At 44.9% G+C, this 26,967-nt stretch overlaps 2 protein-coding genes across 3 annotated transcripts in view; one reads left to right on the top strand and one right to left on the bottom strand.

Annotated features, from left to right (window-relative positions):
- EXD3 (exonuclease 3'-5' domain containing 3) overlaps positions 1–26,967 on the bottom strand; it is a 162,091-nt gene that overhangs the window by 66,832 nt on the left and 68,292 nt on the right. For both annotated transcript variants that reach the window (XM_075259987.1, XM_075259986.1), the window contains 8 exons: positions 26,346–26,484; positions 24,517–24,733; positions 23,831–23,934; positions 23,482–23,686; positions 22,558–22,721; positions 20,880–21,065; positions 20,680–20,733; positions 19,469–19,600 (listed from right to left, as the gene is read on the bottom strand). In XM_075259987.1, the coding sequence (XP_075116088.1) occupies positions 19,469–19,600; positions 20,680–20,733; positions 20,880–21,065; positions 22,558–22,721; positions 23,482–23,686; positions 23,831–23,934; positions 24,517–24,733; positions 26,346–26,484 (1,201 nt within the window). The remainder of the gene's footprint in view (positions 1–19,468; positions 19,601–20,679; positions 20,734–20,879; positions 21,066–22,557; positions 22,722–23,481; positions 23,687–23,830; positions 23,935–24,516; positions 24,734–26,345; positions 26,485–26,967) is intronic.
- Positions 1–26,967, top strand: part of MGAT1 (alpha-1,3-mannosyl-glycoprotein 2-beta-N-acetylglucosaminyltransferase) — a 360,722-nt gene that overhangs the window by 897 nt on the left and 332,858 nt on the right. The window lies entirely within an intron of this gene.

A 26,967-nucleotide genomic window follows, 5' to 3' on the forward strand; every position in this document is an offset into this window, starting at 1 on the left:
TGTAAATCGTAAATTCAGGCCTAGTGTGTGTATATATATATATATATATATATATGTGTGTGTGTGTGTGTGTGTGTGTTTGTGCACGACTGCAGACATTGACTTGATATTGCTCCAGGGCTGGGATTTATAGGTAGGACACCAGCCAGCGCACATGAGGATCTATCAGACAACCAAAGGAGTCAATATTAGAAATGGGCCATTAAATGGTATCCCCATCAAAAAAAAAAAAATACAAATTCAGACATGGAAGGGTTAAGTGCAGGACCTTGAGTGTAATCTGCAAATTAATCAAAATATAGGTGAAATCCTCTGTGTCAGGTACTGGCTGTCACCCGTCTGCTATACAGTCCACTGTGTGTGTGTAATGTCCCACTTGTTGTAGAATATATTCTATACACATGTATCTGTATTTGTTAAGAAAGGTCAGTGACCACCAATATGGCCTCCTCTACAGTTATCATATGTGGCTGCCAGTCATAGTCTACATAGGCGCATTTGCCAGTCAGAACAACTGTTTTACTTTGCATTAAAATTCTTCATTATTTTCAAGATCTCTGTTTGTTGTCAATGAAGAAGAAGAAGGAGCTGCCCAAGGTCCTCCAATCAGGCGACATCCTGGCACTCAGGTGACCAATACAGTCAATAACTGGCCTCAGCAATCCCAAGTTGGGCACCAATGACACCAGTGCTGATAGGTCACCGGTACCCAATGATTGGCCACAGGGGTCACCTGAGCCTCTGCATTATGGCGGGAAAGAATGGAGGGTGCGCCACTGAACTGGGGGTAGGCAATTGTCACTTTTATTTTAGCATACCTCTAGGCCCACTATGGGTTTCCCGCTGTATCCCTGGAACCTAATACTTCACACAGTGGAGGGTTTGCTACAATTGTTTCTAGTGTAAACAATCCTCTGTCACTCAAGATCAATACATCTTACCAATACATTGAAACAATGTATCACCAAGCATTGTCTATATACGTTACACAACTAAAACGAACCCTCAGCGGTGGATTTTTAGATTCTAAGTACAAGAAGCATGCTTTCCTTCATTGACAGCAAGCGGAGATAGTTGCAGAACTTTCTGTCGTCTCATAATTGGGCTTTAATCCCATTTGAAGGATTCTGCGCTGCTGTTAGGCTACGTGCTTCAGGCACCTGTTGGTGGACATGCTGGAGGTTGTAGTCCTGGGCCAGACACTCAGAGGATGTGATTAACATTTTCACACAGTAAGCAGCAGCACAGAATGAGCTGTTCCCTGAGCAGATGACAAATATCGACGGCTGCCGGAAAACACCCGGGGGTCTCGGCTGCCCCCTTATGTCTGAGTCCTCCTGACAGCTCTGTGCAGTTCCCACACTGAGCCCGGGTCCTCGTCTCCTTACCACTATCTCTCTCGCCTTTGTCTGTGAATGTGGTTCTCACGGGCTGAGTCCTACCCCAGGATCTCCAGCCAAAAACAGGCACTTCCACTGCCCATAAGTATTCTCACTTCCCTGTCCTCATTGTGTCTGTGTAACCCCTGCTGGAAGGCTTTCTCGTTCAGCTCCTGGACTAGGAAATGCCCAGCACTGCCCTGCTGTGTTAGATGCATGGATTCTATAGGGCCCCTGCTCTAGAATTACAGCACAATGTAAATAGACCTGAAAATACTGCAGAAGAATAGGTATTAACATGGCAATTAAACTGAGGGGGGGCCAGAGAGGTGTGCGGCACTCCGGGGGTTAACACGGGACAGGGAGCTGGTTAAATAACACTGATCTGACTCTAGTTAACCTCTAAAACCGCATGGGACATGGAAAGAACCAAGAAATCTACAGCTCAGCCGCCCCAGTCACGTATAGAAATGAAAGGTCGTTCACCCAGGAAAAAAAAAAAAAAGTTTCCCAATATATAATTGGTTGTGCAGGATTAGCCAAACAGCTTCTTTACAAAAACAGCGCCTCATCTGTCCATAGGTTAAGTCTGATACTGAAGCTCAAAAGTGAAAAAAATTTGAAAGTTGCAATACCACACACGACCTGTGGACAGGTGCGGTGCTGTTTTTGCAAGAAAGCAACCATGTCTCACAAGAGCCTGTTAAAATACAGTGTAGGTAAGAGAGCTGGGAAAGGGCCAATGTCTTCTTTTGAGGAGTTGTTATCCCGTTTTTTTTAGGGTCCAGATCAGCAGATGTGCCTAGTTATACAGTGATGCATCAAAATGGGACTCCGTATGATATTGAGGTCCCCATACAATGAGGAGGCACTGATATTTTACCCTATGTGGTAAAGATTCGGAAATTTTTACACCCAACCTGGTGACAGAGTCAGCTCTAACTGCGGGCAGTGTTCTCGTGGATGCACAGCAGATGTGTCCAGACATCCAGTGATGCATCACTAGGCCACCATAGCGCTACTTAGAGAGGCAGACTTAGCATTCACATAAAAGACAAGCATCGAGAAGCTTAAATGATCACTCAATGTGATTATTTTAGGATTGAGAGGGTTCTACCTCTGGAACCCCTGCCGATTTAGAAAATGAGGGGACACAAAGCTGATATCTTATGTCAAGATGACATTACATGCCATGTTGATATAGCTTGTCACGAAGGCTGATGTAACCTGTCACTAGGGGATGCCGGACTGATATAACCTGTCACTAGGGGAAGCCGGGCTGATATAACCTGTCACTAGGGGATGCCGGGCTGATATAACCTGTCACTAGGGGATGCTGGGCTGATATAACCTGTCACTAGGGGATGCCGGACTGATATAACCTGTCACTAGGGGATGCCGGGCTGATATAACCTGTCACTAGGGGATAAGGAGCTGATATAACCTGTCACTAGGGGATGCCGGGCTGATATAACCTGTCACTAGGGGATGCCGGGCTGATATAACCTGTCACTAGGTGATGCCGGGCTGATATAACCTGTCACTAGGGGATGCCGCACTGATATAACCTGTCACTAGGGGATAAGGAGCTGATATAACCTGTCACTAGGTGATGCTGGGCTGATATAACCTGTCACTAGGCGATGCCGGGCTGATATAACCTGTCACTAGGCGATGCCGGACTGATATAACCTGTCACTAGGGGATAAGGAGCTGATATAACCTGTCACTAGGGGATGCTGGGCTGATATAACCTGTCACTAGGGGATGCCGGGCTGATATAACCTGTCACTAGGGGATGCCGGGCTGATATAACCTGTCACTAGAGGATGCTGGGCTGATATAACCTGTCACTAGGGGATGCCGGACTGATATAACCTGTCACTAGGGGATGCCGGGCTGATATAACCTGTCACTAGGGGATAAGGAGCTGATATAACCTGTCACTAGGGGATGCCGGGCTGATATAACCTGTCACTAGGGGATGCCGGGCTGATATAACCTGTCACTAGGTGATGCCGGGCTGATATAACCTGTCACTAGGGGATGCCGCACTGATATAACCTGTCACTAGGGGATAAGGAGCTGATATAACCTGTCACTAGGTGATGCTGGGCTGATATAACCTGTCACTAGGCGATGCCGGGCTGATATAACCTGTCACTAGGCGATGCCGGACTGATATAACCTGTCACTAGGGGATAAGGAGCTGATATAACCTGTCACTAGGGGATGCTGGGCTGATATAACCTGTCACTAGGGGATGCCGGGCTGATATAACCTGTCACTAGGGGATGCCGGGCTGATATAACCTGTCACTAGGGGATGCTGGGCTGATATAACCTGTCACTAGGGGATGCCGGACTGATATAACCTGTCACTAGGGGATGCCGGGCTGATATAACCTGTCACTAGGGGATAAGGAGCTGATATAACCTGTCACTAGGGGATGCCGGGCTGATATAACCTGTCACTAGGGGATGCCGGGCTGATATAACCTGTCACTAGGTGATGCCGGGCTGATATAACCTGTCACTAGGGGATGCCGCACTGATATAACCTGTCACTAGGGGATAAGGAGCTGATATAACCTGTCACTAGGTGATGCTGGGCTGATATAACCTGTCACTAGGCGATGCCGGGCTGATATAACCTGTCACTAGGCGATGCCGGACTGATATAACCTGTCACTAGGGGATAAGGAGCTGATATAACCTGTCACTAGGCGATAAGGAGCTGATATAACCTGTCACTAGGCGATGCTGGGATGATATAACCTGTCACTAGGCGATGCCGGACTGATATAACCTGTCACTAGGGGATGCTGGGCTGATATAACCTGTCACTAGGCGATGCCGGGCTGATATAACCTGTCACTAGGGGATGCCGGGCTGATATAACCTGTCACTAGGCGATGCCGGGCTGATATAACCTGTCACTAGGCGATGCCGGACTGATATAACCTGTCACTAGGGGATGTCGGGCTGATATAACCTGTCACTAGGCGATGCCGGACTAATATAACCTGTCACTAGGGGATGCCGAGCTGATATAACCTGTCACTAGGGAATGCTGGGCTGATATAACCTGTCACTAGGGGATGTCGGGCTGATATAACCTGTCACTAGGGGATGTCGGGCTGATATAACCTGTCACTAGGGGATGTCGGACTGATATAACCTGTCACTAGGGGATGCTGTGCTGATATAACCTGTCACTAGGCGATGCCGGACAGATATAACCTGTCACTAGGGGATAGGGAGCTGATATAACCTGTCACTAGGGGATAAGGAGCTGATATAACCTGTCACTAGGGGATAAGGAGCTGATATAACCTGTCACTAGGGGATGCCGGGCTGATATAACCTGTCACTAGGGGATGTCGGGCTGATATAACCTGTCACTAGGCGATGCCGGACTAATATAACCTGTCACTAGGGGATGCCGAGCTGATATAACCTGTCACTAGGGAATGCTGGGCTGATATAACCTGTCACTAGGGGATGTCGGGCTGATATAACCTGTCACTAGGGGATGTCGGGCTGATATAACCTGTCACTAGGGGATGTCGGACTGATATAACCTGTCACTAGGGGATGCTGTGCTGATATAACCTGTCACTAGGCGATGCCGGACAGATATAACCTGTCACTAGGGGATAGGGAGCTGATATAACCTGTCACTAGGGGATAAGGAGCTGATATAACCTGTCACTAGGGGATGTCGGGCTGATATAACCTGTCACTAGGGGATGTCGGACTGATATAACCTGTCACTAGGGGATGCTGTGCTGATATAACCTGTCACTAGGCGATGCCGGACAGATATAACCTGTCACTAGGGGATAGGGAGCTGATATAACCTGTCACTAGGGGATAAGGAGCTGATATAACCTGTCACTAGGGGATAAGGAGCTGATATAACCTGTCACTAGGGGATGCCGGGCTGATATAACCTGTCACTAGGGGATGCCGGGCTGATATAACCTGTCACTAGGGGATGCTGAGCTGATGTGACACGTCACTAGAGGACACCAAGCTGATGTAACACTGTGCCCCCTTGACTACCTATCCCTCAAACTATGACTACCAACCACCCAGCTCTATGTCCTGTATCTGAATTTGGACAGATGAAACTCCCTTACAGCCACATGGCCTGCGGCGCTGCTGCACTGGGTAAAATCAATAGGTGGCACTACACTACAACCTCTTCATTCTTAGTAACTGTGAGGGGTTCCAGGAGTTGGACCTTTACCAGTAATATAGGGATGCTATGTGCTAGCAATATGTTATCAACCCCTTTAACAGCGGCCATGTTGGCCATCACACCAGATTGCAGGTAATCAATCCTGACTGACCCCTGGCTGTGTAACGAAGGCCACTGATACACAAATGTATCTGTTATATTACAGAATTGCACTGGATGATGTAATAAACGGTAAGAGACGGCGACTACAAGAATTGTCGTAAACTTTCAATTTCGGTAACAAGCAAGGAGATGTCACGGTATTTGATATATACTTGCGCAGCATCCGCTTTAAGCAGTGGCATCAAGTCCAGCATTCTGCTTCAGTAAAGTCACCCCTGACTGTCAGATGGCGATGTGCAGCTTTAAAATGAAGTGGGTATTAGAGCCTGGTATATGGCATCAAAGAGGAGAAAATAATAGGGAGAGGTCACGGCAGGTTAGCAAAGCGGAGAATGGCACATACAATCAGAGCGGAGCAGATGCCTCGTATCACTGAGGAGTATAGGATGACAGGGAACAATGGCAGCCCCTGAATGCTATCAGAGTCCTGTGTAAGGTTCGGAGGGCACCATATGGTGTGATCATTACACTACAGCCTCATATGCAGAAAGGGGTATGTAGCAAAAAGGGGGACAATAAAAAAAAAGAAAACGTAAAGACCGCATGTTGCCTGTCGCTCCATTGCCCTAGCAAGGTAAAAGAAGCGCGGCCAATGGTTGTCAATAGATGATGCCGTCATATTCCAAAAGGAATTTGGGTTCAACAAGACAATTCCTTTAAGACCCACAGACACTACTTGTGTCCACAGTAAAGGCCCATAGATAAGAGAAGGACAGTGCAGGGGTGATGCATTTCAATATAGCCTTGATGACTCTATGACTAAATAACAGCTGATGGGTATAAGAGGAGCAGCGGATGATAAAAAAACACAACAGAGTAAAGAAATACCTTACTGATTTATTAGAACTTTGCTGGTTTTGCTCATTTACGTTGCACAATTATTGGCATGCTAGTCATGGAGATGACAAGGCAACCGTGTACATGGTAGGCAGTGAGCAGCAGAATTCTCAGATGTATAGGATTTCCCAGATCGGCTACTAGTTCTGCTCCTGCACCCGGCCACATGGCAGGACCAGGCATGAATGGCACAGCCAGGCTGGCTGGGTTATGACACGGTGACTCCCATACGGGGTGACATTGTTTGTGAACTATGACTTTGGCCCTGAGGGCAGCGGGGAGGGGTGACAGGGGGGATATAATGTTTGGAGAGCGCTTGGTGAGGAGTGAGGACCCTTCTCTCCCAGGGATGGAGCTTCCAGCTGCTGGACACATAGATCTGGAGAGTGTCACATATGGGAGATGAAATGGACAGTCCCTTAGATCAGGTGTCTGCGCTCTCAGTTCCCACTAAGGGAACTACTACCCCCACCATCTCCAGGAACATCCCAAATGAAAAGATCATGAATAGCTTTATACACATGCCCTCCATTCACTTGGGACACTCAGGAGTCTAGTTCACCTGGTTCCTGGGGGTACCAATGCCCCCCCCCCAACTTATCCTCTATCTAAAGGGAAACCAGGGTGATCGTAAATGAGGCAGATGTGCCATCCAGGAGACTGAAAAAAGTTGGGTGATGACCTTTATAATAAGATAACGTTAGGCCACTTATAAGAAGCATCAATGGAAATAAATTGGAAAGAAGTAAAATTTACAAAACCTGCTTAGTCTCCATTTATAGTATTTCTATTGGATAGCGACAGTCATGTGACTCTTGCAGTTGGGTAGTCGTGCAATGTGTAACAAGTATAACTCTCATCATGGGATCTGACGCTTTCGGGCTGATTCTCCTGGAGATAAATGGTATCAGGCCGCTGCTTATCTCCCTAGGCTGGGATCACAAGGTGAAAAGTGCTAAGAGACTTGAGATCTCCAATTTTTCTCCAAATTGCAACCCTGTTCCTCTCATAGCAGATATTGAGGTCCCCATACAATGAGGAGGCACTGATATTTTACCCAATAAGGTAAAGATTCGGCACTTTTTACACCCAATCTGGCAACACAAAAAGCCTATAGAGCTAAGAGTCAGCTCTAACTGCGGGCAGTGTTCTTACTGCTGCTCTAACCCATCCGGCTCTGCATCCCGAGCAGCAGAGAAGATCCAGCTGTTAGGTTTATGACATGCAGCTGCGAGATGGTCTCTGACACTTTCCCTTCCGATCTTTCGCTCCCTTGTGTTTTAATTCTCCCCTTCTTCCAATTAAACTGGCAGACTCCGGCATTTAACCCTCTAAGCGACAGCAGCACTGGCTACAAATGAAGTGAGGCCAATATATGGCTGGAATACTTGAGGATTTTTTTTTTCCCTTTTTCTGCAATTATTTGTTTTTACAGCCCACCCGCTGAGCTTACACGACTCTCCCAAGCTCCTGGTGGGCTCCGACAGACATTTTTCTTCCTAACACTTTGGCAAATGACGATCTGCCACATAAACCCTCGCAAAACTGCACGGGGCCAGAATTTACAGGCTGATGGCAGACACAGACCACCTGGTTCCCGCGGTCTCACCTTTTAATAGTTGGCGGAGAAACCCAGATCCCTCATCTCCATTTAATCCCATGATGGACAACATCTGTACGACAGACCAGAGGTCTATAGCGTAACAGGGATATCCTAGACCAGACGCAGCTCATAATGTCCAGGCAGGTAAAAACAAAGACTCAGGCAGAAAACTGTGAAAATATCTAAAATATGTATTTCTACACCCAAAAAATTTACCCCACAGTGCAGTTGTGAAGAGGGGAAGTCCCGGAGGAACTTTACAAGGGGGTTACGATCACAAAGCGCGGTTTGCAGAGGCGTCATTTGCAGGAAGTTATACCGCCATGATGACTGCGCTGCTGCACCATCCCTCTGATCTGCTATCCAATAATCCAGAAAGTCTGGTAAAACGGCACAGAGAGGTAAATGATCTGGATGTTCAGGAATATGGAGATGACGGAGTATGTGGTAATGCAAATTTTAGAGAACTCTGTTCTCTAAACAGGTGAAGAAGAGGAACGGCACAACGCAAATGATCTAGCATTTTTTTTGTTATGTTAATCAAGGTGAAGATGGCTTATCTGAGGAAGGGGGTTGTTTTTCAGATGAGTATACATTGCCTACACTAACTAGACTGTAAAACACTAAAGCGAACCCTGCGCAGAAACTGGACAAGCAAAAAATACAGTCAGATTACAACTCTACAGCCCGCAGAATAGTGAGCGCAGGATCAGTTTGTGTGTTTGTTCCTCAATCATGCAAAAACGGCTGAACAGATTTGGATGCAATTCAGCACATAGATAGATTGTAACCTCGATTAACACATAGGCTACTTTTTATCCCGGTAAATGACATGGCTTCACGACTGTTATGAATTTATGTTCACATACTATATTACACTGGTTTTGGCTGCAGGTTATCTCAGCTTCTGATAAAGACAGGTCTGTTATCTCTCTATGTAAACATTCAGGTAACCCTCAGTGGATTGTGTACATGCATTTGCATATTATCTGATCTGCTCCAGGCAACATGCTGACACACTGGATGGGAAAACAACTTTAATCCAAATTGGCAGTTTGCTACTTTTAAACATGGCGGGAAAAAGACAATATAATTTGTTGCAAAATTGTAAAACAATGAGAGAAATATGAAGGTAGCCAGAAGTCAAGAGTTCTCCTCAAGCAGAGCTAACGGGGATCATCGGCACCAACAACACGCTCATTATATGGCGTCCCATCAAGCTGCTGAGATGCCCGAACAATCACAGGCACAGTGAAAGGAACGAGTTTAGCGGCAGGCCAGCTTGACAGCTGCCGAAATGCCGGAGCAGGTGGATCATCGACGCCAACAACATGCAGACAAAGTCGCAGGCAGAGGCTAGTGTGTGTGTATATATATATATATATATATATATATATATATATATATATATATATATATATACACACACACACACACACACATTATTTACTATTTACTTTGCTTACTTACATAGCATAATGATAATCTGCAGCACTTACAAACTGACAATTTTTTATGTATATGAATTCTCTAGGGTGGGGTGAGTCCATCACGGTGTTAAATGAATAGAATAAGGTGTTGAATAGGTCATTACTGACATTAGGTAATTGTTTGTAGGTAATGTTAGTCATGGTTAAACATAACCTCAGACTACCTCTTTGCTCAGTGTGGATACAGAAGTCTGACAATCTCCATATAGACTCTGATACAAGCACTGGTTGAGTTGTTGCAGACTGCTAGGGCATGATAAGAGCTGTGGTTTCTCTACCGCTGGAGTGCAATAGGTTAGAATTCACTGGTACATATAAAATATGAGGCTTCATCCTGTCTACCTGTAGTAATGTAAGTATATTTACATCAAACTAACTATGTGCTAAAGCTTCCCCCTCTGGCCACAGTGTGGTACTGCAGGGCTACAGAGTACTGGAATGTACAGTTCCCCAACTGATGTGAATGACCATTAATGGCCGCCAGCTGCAGCCACACTGACAGTAAACCCTGGACTCACATTATTTCCTCATTAAACCATTTACTATTTGCGGTTGTAAGTAAAACTGAAGGACGTTACCTAATGGAGAAAAAATACAAGTGATTAGATGAGAAGAGAGTACAGATGTACTAAGGGAAGAGAACAACTTGAAGAATGTGTGCTAAAATGTATCCAAAAAACACAGAACCAGAATGAATGAATGAATGATAAGAGAATGGCAGTGATAGAAAGAGAATAAATGAATGACAGAATGAATGTAAGAGAAGAGGAGAAGGAAGACGTGAAGAAATGACAAGGAGGATGAAAGTGATACAGAATCAGAGAATGAGATAATAAGATACGTAAGCATAAGAGAGAGAATGTGAGAAACAAAAGAGAAAAATAGAATGAAAAAGAGAAAAGAAAACGCAAGAATGTAGAAGAGAGAAAAAAGGGAAAAAGAAAGAAAGAAAGAAAGAAAGAAAGAAAGAAAGAAAGAAAGAAAGAAAGAAAGAAAGAAAGAAAAAGAAAAAGTAGGAGCAAAGATGGCACCAGGGTATCTGTTATTTTCTCATTGGCACCACCAGACTACGTGAGCTTTTCAAGACTCACATCCTTAAAGGGGTATTCCCACGTCGCATACTCACCAATCTTCGTTGCTGTAAAATCTTCTGTCTTCTGGCTTTGTTGCGTCATTGGTGGGCGGGGTCACATATGTAAAGCCAGGGGCGAGATGCCGCCGGCCCTGCATGCACGCTCATAGATGGTGAGACCAGTCTAGCCTTCACCATGCGAATACAGACCCGGCATCCTCTGTAATAGAGAGGCGGATGCTGGGGAGTGTAGACGTCAGCACAGGTGCCTGCAACATCGCTATGCTCCTGCCCTGCATGAAGCCAACAGCGGCAGGAGCGATGCTGTTATTCCGCTCCCCCCCCCCCCCCGGAATAGCAGCATCGCTCCTGCCGCTGTTGGCTTCATGCAGGGCAGGAGCATAGCAATGTTGCAGGCATCTGTGCCGGCGTCTATACTCCCTGGCATCCGCCTCTCTATTACAGCGGATGCCGGGTCTGTATTGGCGGCCCCTTCCCCCCAAAGGGTAAAATACCCCCCACCACCTCCAGGCTCGCTCCCGTGCACTTATCCCCTCCTCCCTCCCCCTCAGAGCAGCAGATACATCACTTGACTTATGACCAGATAAGTCAAGGCATGTGTCAAAAAAAATGAATAAAGTAAGATAGTGGACAAACAAAGCAGTTTTGCTGAAGCAATGTATTTAGGAAAAGTCTTACATTCACATTAACAAGCAGTATAGATAGAATCCTTGTGATGGGACAACCCCTTTAATTTCAGAGGGACTCTGTGCCAGACCGATGCTGATGCAGATATGAACACAACCTTGCAGAGAGACAAATGTGAGAATGTAAGAGAAAGATGGAGCGAGAAAATAAGAAAGGGAGAGAGAATATTGGAAAAAAGAAAGGAGAGAATGCGAGAAACGTGAGGAAGAAGGAAAAAAAGAGACAAAATAATATAAGGGAACTAAATAGAGAATTCAAGAAAGAGGAAACAAAAGGGAGAGAATAAAGCAAAAAGAATGAAGAAAGAATATAAGAAACAGAGAAAGTGTAAGAGGGAAAGAGAATGTGACAAAACCAGAAAGAACGCAGGAAAAAAACGGAGAACGTGAGGAAGAGACAGAGAGACTGTGAGTGTGGGAGTGAGAAATAGAAATAAGTGATGATGATATTATAGAATTATTAATATTCTATCATTAGACGTATAGTTTGTTACATAGTTACTGTCATAGGATCCAGTCACTGGATTATTAGTGATATTATACAATTATTTATATAATATCATCATACTTTGTTACACATTTACTGTTATAGGAACCAGTCACCAGCACTTTAATGGACTGGAGGATCTTCTCCGCTTCTCGCTGACTATGGTCGTTGGAGTCGGGCTGAGGATAAATAGAGGGGTCAGATTCAGTGGTTTGGCCTTGGGGCGCCACAGCCCTGGTGAATAACCTGCTCCGCTCATATGTGTCCGCTGCACCCTCACCTCCAAAGTTGTAACTCATGAAACACTATAAATTTTTTTTTTAAAAATAATGTTTTTTCTCGCCTCTATAATTAAGGAAAAGTTTCAAGGTGCAAATAGATCAGGCAGGAAAGGGTAGCGGATTTGGGATGGGGGGGTACAAGTGAAAACGGCATAAATGATGTGAAATGAATAATAATACTACGCATGGCATTACATAGGGGGAGCAACTCACTGGGCTTATTGTGTGTACAATAAAATGGCTGCACTTTTGGCATTTCATCCATCGGATAATACATGCACAGAAATATGACCCCATCCTATATTTAGGGGTCAGGAGTTAAGAGGGGCTTTTGCATTAGAAGAGCCTGGTTAATAAAGAGGCCTCTATATATATAGAGCACTACACAAATACCCACTTGGTGGTCAGACCTCTTGATTTCAATGACCCTGGCTAAACAAGTGGTCAATAACACTGCACCCCAGGGGCACTAAATTCTCCAAGCAATTGTATAGTGCGGTCAGATAATGAATGCTTATGGATGGAAGTGAGGGGGCGCTATAAAACTGACCATATTCATATGATGGATTGTGGAATTGCAGCAGGAAAGAGAAGGGAGGAGAAGATGGTGGCAAGTGAATGGGTAAGGAATTTATAACTCGTATTCATGGCCCATACCGTCAAAGAAGAGTAAGACAAAGCAAGGAATGAGGGGGCAGCGTGGTGGTCAGTGAGCTGTCAGTGTCTATAATGGGCTCAGGAATGTGGGATAAGGACCCGGACATCCTCATCAACCATGAGCAAGAGACCATGCTGGTATAACCTGGGTATCTGCTGTATATAATTCTATATGCACATCTGGTATAAGTTATACATCATCTTGTATATAGTGATATGGACCATGCTGGTATAACCTGGGTATCTGCTGTATATAATTCTATATGTACATCTGGTATAAGTTATACATCTTGTATTGGTCTTATGGACCATTCTGGTATAACCTGGGTATTTCCTGTATATAATTCTATATGTCCAGCTGGTATAAGTTCTACATCTTCTTGTATATAGTAATATGGACCATGCTGGTATAACCTGGGTATCTCCTGTATATAATTCTATATGTCCAGCTGGTATAAGTTATACATCTTCTTGTATATAGTGATATGGACCATGCTGGTGTAACCTGGGAATATAATTATATGTACAGCTGGTTACACACGGTCTTGTATGGCTATCCATACGCTTTAGGTGACATTAGACGTACACCTGGGACAGCTGAGCTTATAGGATACCCCATGCCCTGAAGACATTGGGATTAAATAGCAATGCACTAAGAGGCCTTTGAGTTAAGATGTTGCTGTAATAGATCGGTGTAGATGGGGCACACTGGGGACGGGTGGAGGTGCCTGTGAAATAAGACTACTACGCCCCTGGGAGTTCAAGAAGAGGTTTTCCTGGTTGAGGAGAATGGAGCGGGGAAGGTTTATTCATTAACTAATTGAAAGGTAATTAAGCCTTCAAAAGGAATGTGCTGGTCTCTTTAACATGGAAGTGAATGACTTCCCCCCCACCCACCCCACGCTGCCGCCTCCAGGACTGGGAGTCCCATTTGCCAATGGAGTGGACACAATCCTTGTCACTGGGGCTTGATGCATGGGAAAAGAGCAGGAAGGGGCAGTAATAAAAAGGATGGAAACTTCAAACACCAGCATGGCCTGAAGGATCGTCCGTAGAAGTGAAGAAAATGGCCTCAGATGTCGGGAGAATGGTCGTCACCTCCTGACCCCCCCATGCCCAAAACAGAACCGGATATTGAATTATTAAAATGGATCTAAAATATATTAAAAGGGACCTCTGCTTAGGGCAATCCCTCAAAAATCTGTAAATCATAAGTTGTTCACTGCTGGAACCCCCAACTATCTGCTGTGACCTATGTGGGAACTAACAGTAAGGGCTAGTTCACACGTGAGTATAAGGGGAGGTTTTTGACAGCGGAATTCGCGTCCAAAACCTCCCCTTATGATGGTGGTCTGTGGAGACCGCCGGGCTTCTGTTCTCCGCTAGCGGCGAGCTGCTGCTAGCGGAGAAAAGAAAGGACATGTCCTTTCTTCAGGCGGAAGCCGCGCTGTCTCAGTCGCGCGGCTTCCGCCCCCCGCAGCTCCCTCCTATGTTGGCTCATTCATTTGAGCCGACAGCAGAGGGTTAAGCCGCGACAGCGATGGTCGCGGCGGGCGGGTTTTGACAAGAGAGAGACGCGGCTCGCCGCGTCTCTCTCTGTGTCAAAACCCGCGCGGGCAGTTCACGTGTGAACTAGCCCTAAGTGATCAATTTTCCTGCAGTGCTCCCACAGGAAAAATGAGGTATCACATGGTGTCCACTGAGATCAATGAGCTATGAAATGCACGGACGTGCTGAACCTTTATGAGAATAAAGCAATGGCCTTAGGGTATGCTCACACTAAGGAACGTGGCACTGAGTTTGAGGCAGATTCCACCATATCTGTGCCACATCAAGTCCTTTCTGTTAGAACGCAGTCATGTTCTGTTCCATTTTTACCCCATTACAGTCCCCGTACACTCATTCAATGACAGCAAGCATAGATATTGAGAGTAAAGCACATTAGAAAGTTACATGACTTCTCAAGATACACAGAAGACACAGGACAGGACTTTGCAGGGGAGAACCTTAGCCACTGCAGGAAGCATGGACGCCACCAGATGATGACAAACATTAGACAGACCTGTATGTGCTGTATTCCGGCCAGAGAAGTGTCACACACAGATTTATTCTATAGAACTGACCTTTTAGCGGACATGTCCAAGTATACACAGGACGTGAGTTGGAGGCGGCGCGCAGATGCATGGTTTACGTTTTCGGGCTGTCATACAGCAGATGGCTCCAGCTTTTGTCGCTGAATTATTCGGTCGATGAGTGATCGGGTTTTACAGTAATAGGAGACGATTTCACGGGCGCGATTAGCAGTTACGCTGAAAACTCACCCGGCTCACTGCTCTAATGGTCTCTTCCATTCAGACTTTCTAAAATTTCGGACTAGAGCTTTCAGTTTTAAACATGGTGGATATATTATCAAATGTGAAGTGACAAATCCTGAAGCTCGGGGGAGTGGAACTACAGGTCTTAGCTGCTTACTGTACATTGCAATGATATTGGATACAATAAAAAGACCTGATATAGATAGCTATACATATTCTTGTTGTTGCAGATGTATCTGCAGGCTTCACTGCCCGGCCACATTGACTACAGTGCACCATAATGGTATGTATACTCCAGGCTCCGGAAACACTGGGTGGCCTCCTATGGAAGCTGTATTGACAGCCATTATGGAAAGTGGTCTCCAAACTATGGCACTCCATCAGATGCAAAACTACAACCCCTAGCATGTCCCTCACAGCCTGCAGCCAGTCCCTCATCTGCAGCCATGCTGGGAGTTGTAGTGTTGCAACAGTTGGAGAGCACGGCTTTAGGTACCGGCTAGTTCTCTAGAGAAGCTGGGTGTAGGGGGATGGGGGGAGCAGAGTTTAAAGACCCCCTGATTCTGGCTGCATTCCCCATTCCTGACCTTAACGCCCTGCTGCATTTCTGAAGATACAGAGATCTTGGCAGGGAAGAAGGAGACAGTTTGTGGGAAGGAGCCAGGGCTGCCGGACTGTGCTGACAGGGTCAGCCTGGACAAATTTCACCTCGGAGCAACCGCGGGGCAGGGGCTGAGCCCTGTATTCATAGGGGACAGAAATAAATGGGAATAGAGCTACAGAGGAACAGTCAGCGCCGAAATGTACAGTAACTCAGGGCAACCGGATCAGGAAGCACAAAGCTCCCAGTGCATAGTACAATGTATCAGTGGACTTCCCAGTCCTGTCTGTAAACCCTGGCGTCATGTCCTGGGGAAGACACAGGCCACATACGATTCCATAGATGCAAAGTTTTTATGGTTGAGGGGACTGCAAGTAAAGTACAGAAGCATGACAATTTCATACAAGTCACTTCTAATGGTGGCCAAACACATAAAAGTTATTACACCTGACCTCTCCAAAGACAAGTACACTCAGCCAGGAGTGAATGTATACTGAATGAGGAGAGGCACCGTGAGCCAGTGGGTTATTTCCTCAAGAATAAAAGGATTAGGAAGGTGAAATCCACACGTATAAGCATATAGCAGAGCTGAGCATGCAGCACGTGTTCTAGGGGGAGAGAGGATCCATAAACAAGGGCATAAGGCTGAAGTGAGCATGCATGTGCTTTCTATGGAGGAAGGGGAGCTATACATAAGGGAATACGGCTGAGCATCCGTGCGATTTCGATATAAAGAGGGGAGCCATACACAACGGCATAAGACTGAACTGAGAAGCATGAGATTTTTATGGAAAGGGGGAAAAAAAGCAGCTGCCAGATACCTCTTCCCACGACTGAGCATGTCAAAAACCAGCTGCCCAATCCTTATCTTCCCAGATAGGGGAGAGTAGGAAACCCCTTTCCCCCACCTTATGGATATTAGTGGTCTCAAGTACTCCTTCTGGTCCTGTAAAAACCCACAATACACAGCAGGTCAGAACACCAGTTAGCTCAGTCCTAATCCAAATAAAGGAGACTGAGCTGTAACACCAAGCACAGCCACTATACTATGTATGGCGATGTGCTTGGTAAGCAAAGAAGAAGATGCAGCACTTGTCCAAACATTGTGGCATCTTTGGGGTGCCAGGAGTCGGACCCTTAACATTTGGACAACATCCTGCATAGCAGACAGATTCCCCATGCTCGGAGTCTGAAGAGTGATTGCGGCAACTATTTTCACACCTATTAGTGTCCCTCGTATTCATTACAATCTGCAGAGCCTGATAAGTTTGAGAGAGGGTTGGACGCGGGGACTGACTTCCCGTTTCTCCACCATTGTTGCACAGGTCTCCATACACACCCTTTGCTAATGCTGCTTGTGCTCTCAGCATGCGGGTAATGATACAAGCGATTGATACTTGGGGGTCAGAGAAACATCACAATCTCCCTGTCCATATAAAGATACAACCTGAAATAAATCATACGTTAGAGCGGTGACAGTTTTCCTGTAAGGCCCCCCAACCCCGCTATATGGGCCCCCCCTCCTCTCGCTTTTATCTCAGCTTTCTAGTGCGGGGAACAATAAAGTTAGAATTACAAACCAGAAAAACTTGTTCTACAAAATACATTTCGTGTCAGTTCACCGACTCAATGCGTTCCAAAGCGTGCAGATCCCCATGAAAAAAATTATAATGGTTACCAATTAACCCATTGAGGGCAAGCAGGATATGAAATAAATATTCGATCACTCGGACCCCCAGAGACTGCGAGAAACGGGGGTCAGCAAGTGCCCTATGTCAACATGCATGACCATCTCACCTTGTTTGACCATATCACAGCCATATGCAATATCTACGTGACGGTATGACGCAAGGTACAAGCTGCAGCAAGGATCAAAATTCATCTGTTGCACCTTTATCTATGAAGCATTGGTGCTAAGCTGAAAGAGAAAAACCAACATGGCTGCATGATTAACTTTTCATGGACAGTGGAAAATCTGCTGTCCAAAGAGAAGCTTCTGACCATTTAAATTGTTGCTGCAGCACAGAGTATTTCAGGAAAGGATCTCATTAGCAAGCTACTATGACATCTGTGTGTGTCATAGAATACTAGGGGGATTATTTTTGCTAATATAATACTCGTTTCAATATGCAAAAGAGGCGTTCTCCAGGAGGCTGGCTATTTTGCATAGGCGTTCGGTATTTGGATACTTTGTGAGATACAGAGCAAAAAGGAAAAAAAAAAAATCATTATACAAACTGTAGGTCACACATGTAATCTGTGTACAAACACATAGACAATGTGCTATTGTTAGCCAAGCAGACTGACTGCTCTGTGATCCGCATCAGACACTTCTTTAACCCTTAGGCACCCATACAGGTTACATAGAAGGCGCAACCTACAACTCTAGCAAGAATGACAATCACAAAGTAGCAGCCAAAGCCATATTGGACCACCAGAATTTTCTGTGGTGCTGCAGTTGCTCACTGACTACAAGCCATAATCCCAGCGGGTACAATACACACTGCTCATTGGTCCTGAATGTCAATAAGGAGGCAGAGGGAGAACAGCAATAGCTACTCGCTGGGCCCAGGGCTAGCTCCAAGTGTGCGAAGACCCCTGGGTGACAGTAACACCCTCCTTAAGACAAATGGAGAATATGATTAGCCACATCATCACAAGCTCTGGCATTAATGCAATAAAACATATGCAACATGTTCACATGACAGCTTTATGCAGCGATCTGCGCCTTCGATGTCAGCCAGGAGGGGGCAGTATTTATAGCAGTGGGTTTCTCATCTTTCTAGACTACTTCTCAGGTAGCACTTAAAACATTTACAAAGAAACAAACTACAGGATTTAAAGCAAAGCTCAAACATTTCTATTAAAGGTAGTGTCAAATCATCGTGACATGTCAGAGGTTTTGTATGGCACTGAGAAATGAGACAAAGGGGCAGATATGCTCATAACCCGCTTGGCTGTGCTTGTTCCACTGCTCCTCAGAATTGGGGTGGATAGCGTGCAAGGATTTTAAGTATTTGAAGCTTTATTCTGCTCGATAGCGTCTTCACCAAAGACAGACGAAAATGTACAACACTAAAAAGAGAGTTTCGGAACCTTTGTGCCAGCAAAGGGTGGGAGTTTCAAGATCTACATATGGGGGTTTCGACCACTGAGTCCCTGACTCCTGCTCTTTATGAATGAAGCACCAGGGTGCTAGCATAACGGGGGCTCCATTCACTACTATAGTGCTGCCCGGACTGCAACCTCCATCAGCACCTGCAGTCAACAAGTGGTCTTCCACACGCATGGGAACTTTCAGTTGGGCCACAAGAGATCTGACACTTATTCCCTATCCTGTAGATGCCTTAATGGGGCATCCTCATTAAATCTGGAGACCCCAAACTGCAGTGAAAAAAATCTCAGATTGCAAAAATCTATGTAATAAATCAATATAATCCTGTATGGACCTGTCATACGGAAACAATCCCTCCAACCCCTGCAGCTGTAAGTTCTTGCGATTACATGTGTACTGAACACATGATAGGGTGGGACTGCTGTGTGCTGTATTATTCAAGCTGTATCCATGCAGGACATGTGTACTGTATATAACACAGATAGTCAGCCATCCCCTGCTCCCCTTATCCTTCAGCATGACAGACCGGAATACAGTGTATAAGCTCATATCCTACCTGACAGCGACTGAAGACATCAGCAATAGTAACCATGATGTTAAAATGCTTCAGCACTTTGATCGCCTGATCTTTCGCTTTTTCTGAACAATCCACAGGGAAACATCGTCCTTCTCCAATCTGTGAGCGGAGCTGTGAGGAAAAAAACATGAAGAGCACCGGGTGACTAACAAAATATATAATGTCCTAGAAGGCAAAATGTAACAACAAGACCTGAACAAGTAGGACATGATAGTACAGTGACTGAACCAGCAGAATAGTGAGCGCAGCTCTGGAGTATAATACAGGATAAGTAATGTAATGTATGTACACAGTGACTGCACCAGCAGAATAGTGAGCGCAGCTCTGGAGTATAATCCAGGATAAGTAATGTAATGTATGTACACAGTGACTGCACCAGCAGAATAGTGAGCACAGCTCTGGAGTATAATACAGGATAAGTAATGTAATGTATGTACACAGTGACTGCACCAGCAGAATAGTGAGCACAGCTCTGGAGTATAATACAGGATAAGTAATGTAATGTATGTACACAGTGACTGTACCAGCAGAATAGTGAGTGCAGCTCTGGAGTATAATACAGGATATAACCCAGGATCAGTACAGGATAAGTAATATAATATATTTACACAGTGACTGCACCAGCAGAATAGTGAGCGCAGCTCTGGAGTATAATACAGGATAAGTAATGTATATACACAGTGACTGCACCAGCAGAATAGTGAGCGCAGCTCTGGAGTATAATACTGGATAAGTAATGTAATGTATATACACAGTGACTGCACCAGCAGAATAGTGAGTGCAGCTCTGGAGTATAATACAGGATATAACTCAGGATCAGTACAGGATAAGTAATATAATATATGTACACAGTGACTGCACCAGCAGAACAGTCGGAGCAGTTCTGCAGTATAATACAGGATGTAACTCAGGATCAGTACAGGAGAAGTAATATATGTACACAGTGACTGCAACAGCAGAATAGTGAGTGCAGCTCTGAAGTATAATACAGAATAAGTAATGTAATGTATGTACACAGTGACTGCACCAGAAGAACAGTCGGTGCAGTTCTGGAGAATATCAGGGGACCAGTTAATGTGATTTCCAAATACTCAGTCTCCTCATTCCAGCATAAAACTGAATAGGGGTATCACTGCAAATATACATATTCCAGCAATGCTTTCCAGAATCTACAGTCCTACTGAACTCACCGTTTGATAGGGCATGCCACAGGTTAGAATCACTCGTCCATCTCGCCTGGCGATCTGCAGTACAAGATAAATGATATTACTAGGATGGTGCTGAGCCATAAAAACAATTGGTCCAATGCATTCAACTCTTCCCTGTGATCCCACATCTATTCAGCATAGGTTGGTGCCCTGTCAATAATAGACCCATAAATGAGTCTTACCTCTGCTGCTTTCTTGTGGTCATCGTCATTCTCCAACATTAAGACATCGATGCCCAAACAACGCAGGTAACGTCCCAGTCCCTGCAGCATATTGTCACAGATGACACTGAACTCCCTGGGACACAGCGGTTTGGTATGGGGCGCAGTCTCATGGGCTATTACTTTGGGAGGTGAAGTTTTCAATCTCTAGGACAAAAAGGAGACTAATTTTTATTAAATATATTTAATTTAATACAAGCCTATTACACGTGCATGTCACCTAAATACACTAGCATGTTTTTATGATGCTCAGGTTTAGGGATCAATACCTAGTACTCTCAGTCCAGGCAATCCCTCCTTTTATGAGTGTAATTACTTTTAATGGGGGAATCTGGGATGGAAAAATCTCATCTCAATATTGGCCGGAATTCCTGGTCTGAACCCAATCAGGAGATTGGGGCACCTTCCATCATAGTGATCTATAATATTGGAGTCCTTGCCTATCTATGGCTTCACTGTCCCATATTATATATAGTATGGATAGTAAAGATGTGAGGAGGCAGGGACTACCAGCAGCATAGAAATACTGGTACCGGGACAAGAAATCCAGGTGACTTGATGGTACCTCAATTGGCTGGAAATGAGCACAAGAATAATATCTTGGCAGCTCCCAAAGCTGAGCATAGTACACCTCACCCTGCAAGTACAATTCAGAGACGTGTACTGTCCTCTGCTTCAATGGTGAAATGTGCCTGCACCAGGAGCCACGACAGGTGATCCTAGGTCCCCCTTACAGCAAATTAACATTTATTAAACTCTCAATGAGAGGAACGGATGGGACAGAGAGCAACAAGCTGGAGGTCCCAAAACCAGCAACACAAGGACATTTACCGATACCAAGATTTGTGACAAGATCCCCTTAGGCCTTCATTCATTCATTCTGGTTTATAAAGTACAATTTGGGGGCTGGATTGGGGCACACACAAGCTACCTTTAAAACCATAACCTGATTCAATGCAAATCCCTGTCCCATCAAATGACCACAAAGGAAGTCAATGCCTTAAAACGTCGTAAAGCCAAGCAGGTTAAGATTTGCATTTCCAAAACGTAAGGGTGATAATTCACTCAGTAGCTGGAAATGTCATCTATATATCTATACTTTCATACCTAGTGTCATGATCTAAGCAAGAATCATTGATATGATAAGAGAAAATAAATAGGAATAGTTTGACCCGTTTTGTAGGCAAGTTGAGGATACGACATACTGCTTCGACATAGACCTGACATCTGTCAGAGGGCTCGTTCACATCTGCGCCCGGTCTCCGTTATGCAGGTTTCTGTTTCCTGCATAAAACAGAGCAGGAGACGGAAACCTGCAGGAGTCTCTCACCCATTCATTTGAATGGGTGAGAAAGCTGTCCGGCCGTGAGCGTTTTATGCTCTCCGCCGCGAAACCGGGTTTTTTAATCCGGACACAGAGTCGGACATGCAGTACTCTGTGTCCGGTTTTAAAAAAACGGTTTCGCGGCAGAGAGCATAAAACGCTCGCCGCCGCTCACGGCCGGACCCGGTCTGTGCTTTCCGTCTTCTTGCATGCAGAAGACGGAAAGCACAGAACGGAAACCAGAACGCAGCTGTGAACCTAGCGTCACTTGTACCAAAATAAGTAGGTTGGTCCAAGATTTGCCCATATTCATACTTTGTTTTTTAGCACGGACTCCTTTTGGCCTGGAGATCTTTCTGCAGGTTTATTCGGGGAAGCTTTGCTTTTGGAAAGTTCATAGAAGTTTGGTTTCAATCCAAACTTGTCTGGGGTACGGCATAGGATCTCAAATACATCCAATAGGCAATAGGCATCAGCAGCTGGAGAAAAGATAAAGAACAAAATTACGATTTGATACCAATGAGGAAAAAGTTAAACACTAACACGCAAATATATTGAATGGCCACTTTATTAGAGCCCCTGCCCTCTCCTATATGAACATCAGACACGTGACACCAGAGCGCAGCATAAAACCCAATGACAAGTTTTCTGTGGATCAGTTTCCATGTGAATCCACATTAAGGTAGAAAAATTAAAAATCTGAGTTGAAGTGTGGCCTGGTCATTGATGATAGACTAGCTGGGTCAGTATTTTTTTGCCACTGCCGACCTGGAAGGGTATTCTGGTGCAGCATTGTAGAAAGTACATCAGTAATGGTAAGAGCAAGGAAAAACAGGAGAGGAAGCCGTTGCTCAAGACCTCTGGTCATCTCCCGGGAATGAAAAGATCACAAAGTTAAAATCCAACTACCCGATCTTTATATAACCCAACCCATGTGGTCCCATCACAAGCGCCAACACCCCTAAAAGGAGTATTTTGGGAGTCAAATATTGATGTCTATAAAAGGATAAACTACAAGCTGACCCCTTCATTCCGTGGAGGCCCCTAGATCAGCCCCCATGAACTAAACATTCATCTTTGAAGATGAGCTGTAATAGGTATGTATAGTCGAGTCCCACATTTACATGCGGATCATGTTACATGAGCCCAATATATTAAACTGGCTAATTTAATGTGAAATGAACATTGCCCTAGCTAAAATACTTCACAGAAATCAGTCTGACTCAAGATGAGAAATACCTGCGTAGATAATCTGATCTTCTCGTAGCGGCCGCTTGTCCCAGTTTGATAACTGCTCCTGCTTATCCAGAGGTTTTCCTAAGACATCCTTTACAAGCAAACTGAGCCCTCTCTCTGGCTGCCGGATGCCATCTTCCCCTGATGTATCCTCCAGGACATCCACTGGTCCACTAGCCACCCTTGGCCTATTGCGGTTACGCTGAATCTGATCATAGGGACAATAATGGGTGAATACGAGGATATCTCTGCCTACATAACCCACTTGTTCTCAATATCTAAGAATCCTGACAGTTTAGACATGTTTGGCTAAGAGTATGGTAGGCTCAAACAACAGACCTTATTCTCTCACCTGCTTATGCACCTCACAGAGGTCAACTACATTGCGCAATTCAAGTCCTCGAAATCTGGCATCAGTGGCATCCAGGCTCTGGAAATCTCCAACCATGCCATAACCTACACAAAGACAAAATTATGACACAAAATCTGAAGGTTTCCCTATAGTGGGGTGGCAGAAAACTTTTATGAATTCCTTTGGTCACATGGTCATGCTTAAGCTCAATTCCATTCATTTGAAAGGGACCAAGCTGTAGTATTGCCATGTGACCAACAGAAGACCAGAAGAAGTAGCCGCCATGTGTTCTAATCCTGAATAACCTCCTTTAATGAGTGGGTCAAATGAATGGGACTGAGCTGCAGCCTGACCATGTGACCAACAGATGTGACATCACTGGCCTGAGAAGAGAAAGCAGTGATCACCTGAGTCCTGCTGCAGCCTCTTCAAAAAGCTGAAAATTAGGGTGTTGGACGATGAAACTACACCGATGTGATATTGATGACTTATAATAAGATAGGTCATCAATATATAAACCTCACAAAACCCCTTTAAGGGGGAGAATGTGGGTGAGAAGTGTAAAACATTGCATCAAAAAGCTGACTCATTAAAAAGTAAATCAATGTTTTCCTAAAGGAATCCAATATACAAGACTACACAAGCCGCACCAACCACCGGTGACCATAAAAGTAAAATTCTCTCACCCAGTTTCTTAATTTCATTAGAAGAAAACAGATCTTTGATGAAGGTGACGAGTTCTGAGCTCCCAGTAGGATCACTGCTCTGGAGTAAACTTCCTTGCAGAAGATCCAACAGGAACACTTCTTCCTTCACCGCCAACTGTATAAGGGACACATTAGGCTTCCCCAGACCTCCAAATGAAGGTCTCCACTCCATGTCTAGCCCCACGATTTGTCCATCCTACAAGACACAAGGTAATCTCTCTTTAGTGATGTCATCAATGTCTGATAATAAGATGTCCTCACCCCCGTCCTGTGAGCTGAGGCACCACATCCAGAAGAGGAGTGAATAGAAAAGTACCGAAGACATCTACCTACTTCTATCAACAAAGGTTATACACATACCGCCCCTTCTCGGTTTAGCCATTTGGTGTAGGGTACTTCTGCCAGATAACAGCTTGCAGCACAGAGGTTCGGGGACAAGCAACAGTGCAAGTCAAGAATAATGTGGTTGCAAAAGATTAGGAAAACATGGCTGCTTTCTTCCAGAAACCATGCCATACATATCTGCAAGTTATTTGCAGCACTGGAGCTCAGTTCTAATAATTTCATTAAATGAAAGTTCCAATACCAGACACAATCCACGGGAAGATGTGGCGCTGTACACAGACGGCAGCCACGTTTTTCTAAAACTGTACTGCTCCTATATTAGTAAATCTGTCTTCAGCATGCGCCAACTGGTGATGCTTGTTGGCAGTCAAAATGGTATTACAGTACCATGTATACAGAGAGGATTGGAGATCTGGGAGGTGGGAGCTATGGCCTATGTAAAGAAAAAAAAAAAAAAGGAATAATTTAATTTTAGAAATTTGCAGGGAACCTAATAAACGGGAATCCTGTACATAAGAATCACTGACTGTAGCCCTGTAAGGCTACATATACATCTGTGCTAGTGTCTGCCTACAAGGAGTCTGTATGAAATCACAGACAAAAAAGTCCTGCGAGTCTGATATTTTCGTCCTGCAAGGACAATGAGAAAATAATGGATGCCAGACACACCCCATTATTATAGTCAATGGGGTCCCTCAGGATAGTTTAATCTGTTCTTCTAGTCCATCACAGTCCATCCAGGGATTCACCCAAGTATTGTGGCCCTTTCCTCTGGGAACTGATGGCAGTCTCAGCTAATGTTCCCCTATCAATGACAAAGTGACAAAATGGCAAAGGAGCTGGCCAGCATAGTAGTCTCCATATGGAAGACAGGTCATCGATAGCTTCCAACTCTGGTACTGTCAGCGATAAGGAGATAATCCAAATATAGTTAACCCCCTAGGTTAAGACGGCCATACCCATATGTTAAATCCCAAGCACATGCATGCTCAGATTGGCTGAGAGCAATGACCTGGGCAAAGATAGCGAGCTGCTGTCAGACACCACTGGCAGCATCTTATCTCTACAAGAACAGAGGGATTGGGTATATTGAAATCCCACTGCCAGATTCTTATGTGAATGGGTAAGGGTGGGTGGGAGTCCTCAGTCTCTTCCACATTTGATGGTCAGTCCCACTGAAATAGGCAGGTTCGTCCAACAATCATCTAATGTGTATTGACAGCTTTAATTTAACTCCATATAGCACATGGTGAAGCAGGGAATGAAGATTTTCAGCAAACCAAACCCCTGCTGTGCATTTGCTTCACATCACTTTTCATTATGTGTCACTGACGGCTTCATCTATAACCTGACCCCTGGTGTGTTAGTGCTAAGAACCTCCATGCAATGAGTGATGAGACAGGAAAAGGGTTCATGTTCTAATATTAATCACATAGGACATCACAGGGCCGTCTTCCCATTACCTTCAGGACCGTGTCTCTGCAACCGGACAGATCAGTGCAACTTTGCAGGAAATGAACTTTGCTCCTGGGAATAGGAAGTTGGTAGAAGAGGTTTCTTCTCGCTTGTGAATCTTCAGTGCTTTTCTCGCTCTCCGACAGTCTGTAACATAGACCAGAGCTTGTGATGAGGAGGGGAGGGGGGTCATTAATAAAAGGAGTGAGGAATGGGAGTCGGGAGAGGAAAGAGGACAAGAGGAAGTCAAGAGTCAAGGTGAAACATTTGGGATGTGTACAAGTAATGTGACAGGAGGGGGGAGGTTATTAGACTTAGGTGGAGGAAACTTTTCTTTAAAAAAAATTGAATTATTGACCATTGATAATGGCAAATAAATGTATAATATGTTAGTTCTATAATCCAATATCTGACACACGAGTGGAGAACAATCCTCACTACATGTAAGACAGACATATGCTGCTCACACATTCATTTCTGGTGAACTCAGCCCATCCAGGAACTGTAGCGGGCACCAAGTCATTGATTGGCCACTAGTGTTGAGCGAGTAGTATTCGATCGAATACCTCGCAGGCATAGGAATGCGTGTAATCAGCTGAACACCAATGGGTTAAACACTTTGAATATTCG

The sequence above is a fragment of the Leptodactylus fuscus genome, chromosome 11 (genome assembly GCF_031893055.1).
Source record: "Leptodactylus fuscus isolate aLepFus1 chromosome 11, aLepFus1.hap2, whole genome shotgun sequence".
Taxonomy (NCBI): domain Eukaryota; kingdom Metazoa; phylum Chordata; class Amphibia; order Anura; family Leptodactylidae; genus Leptodactylus; species Leptodactylus fuscus.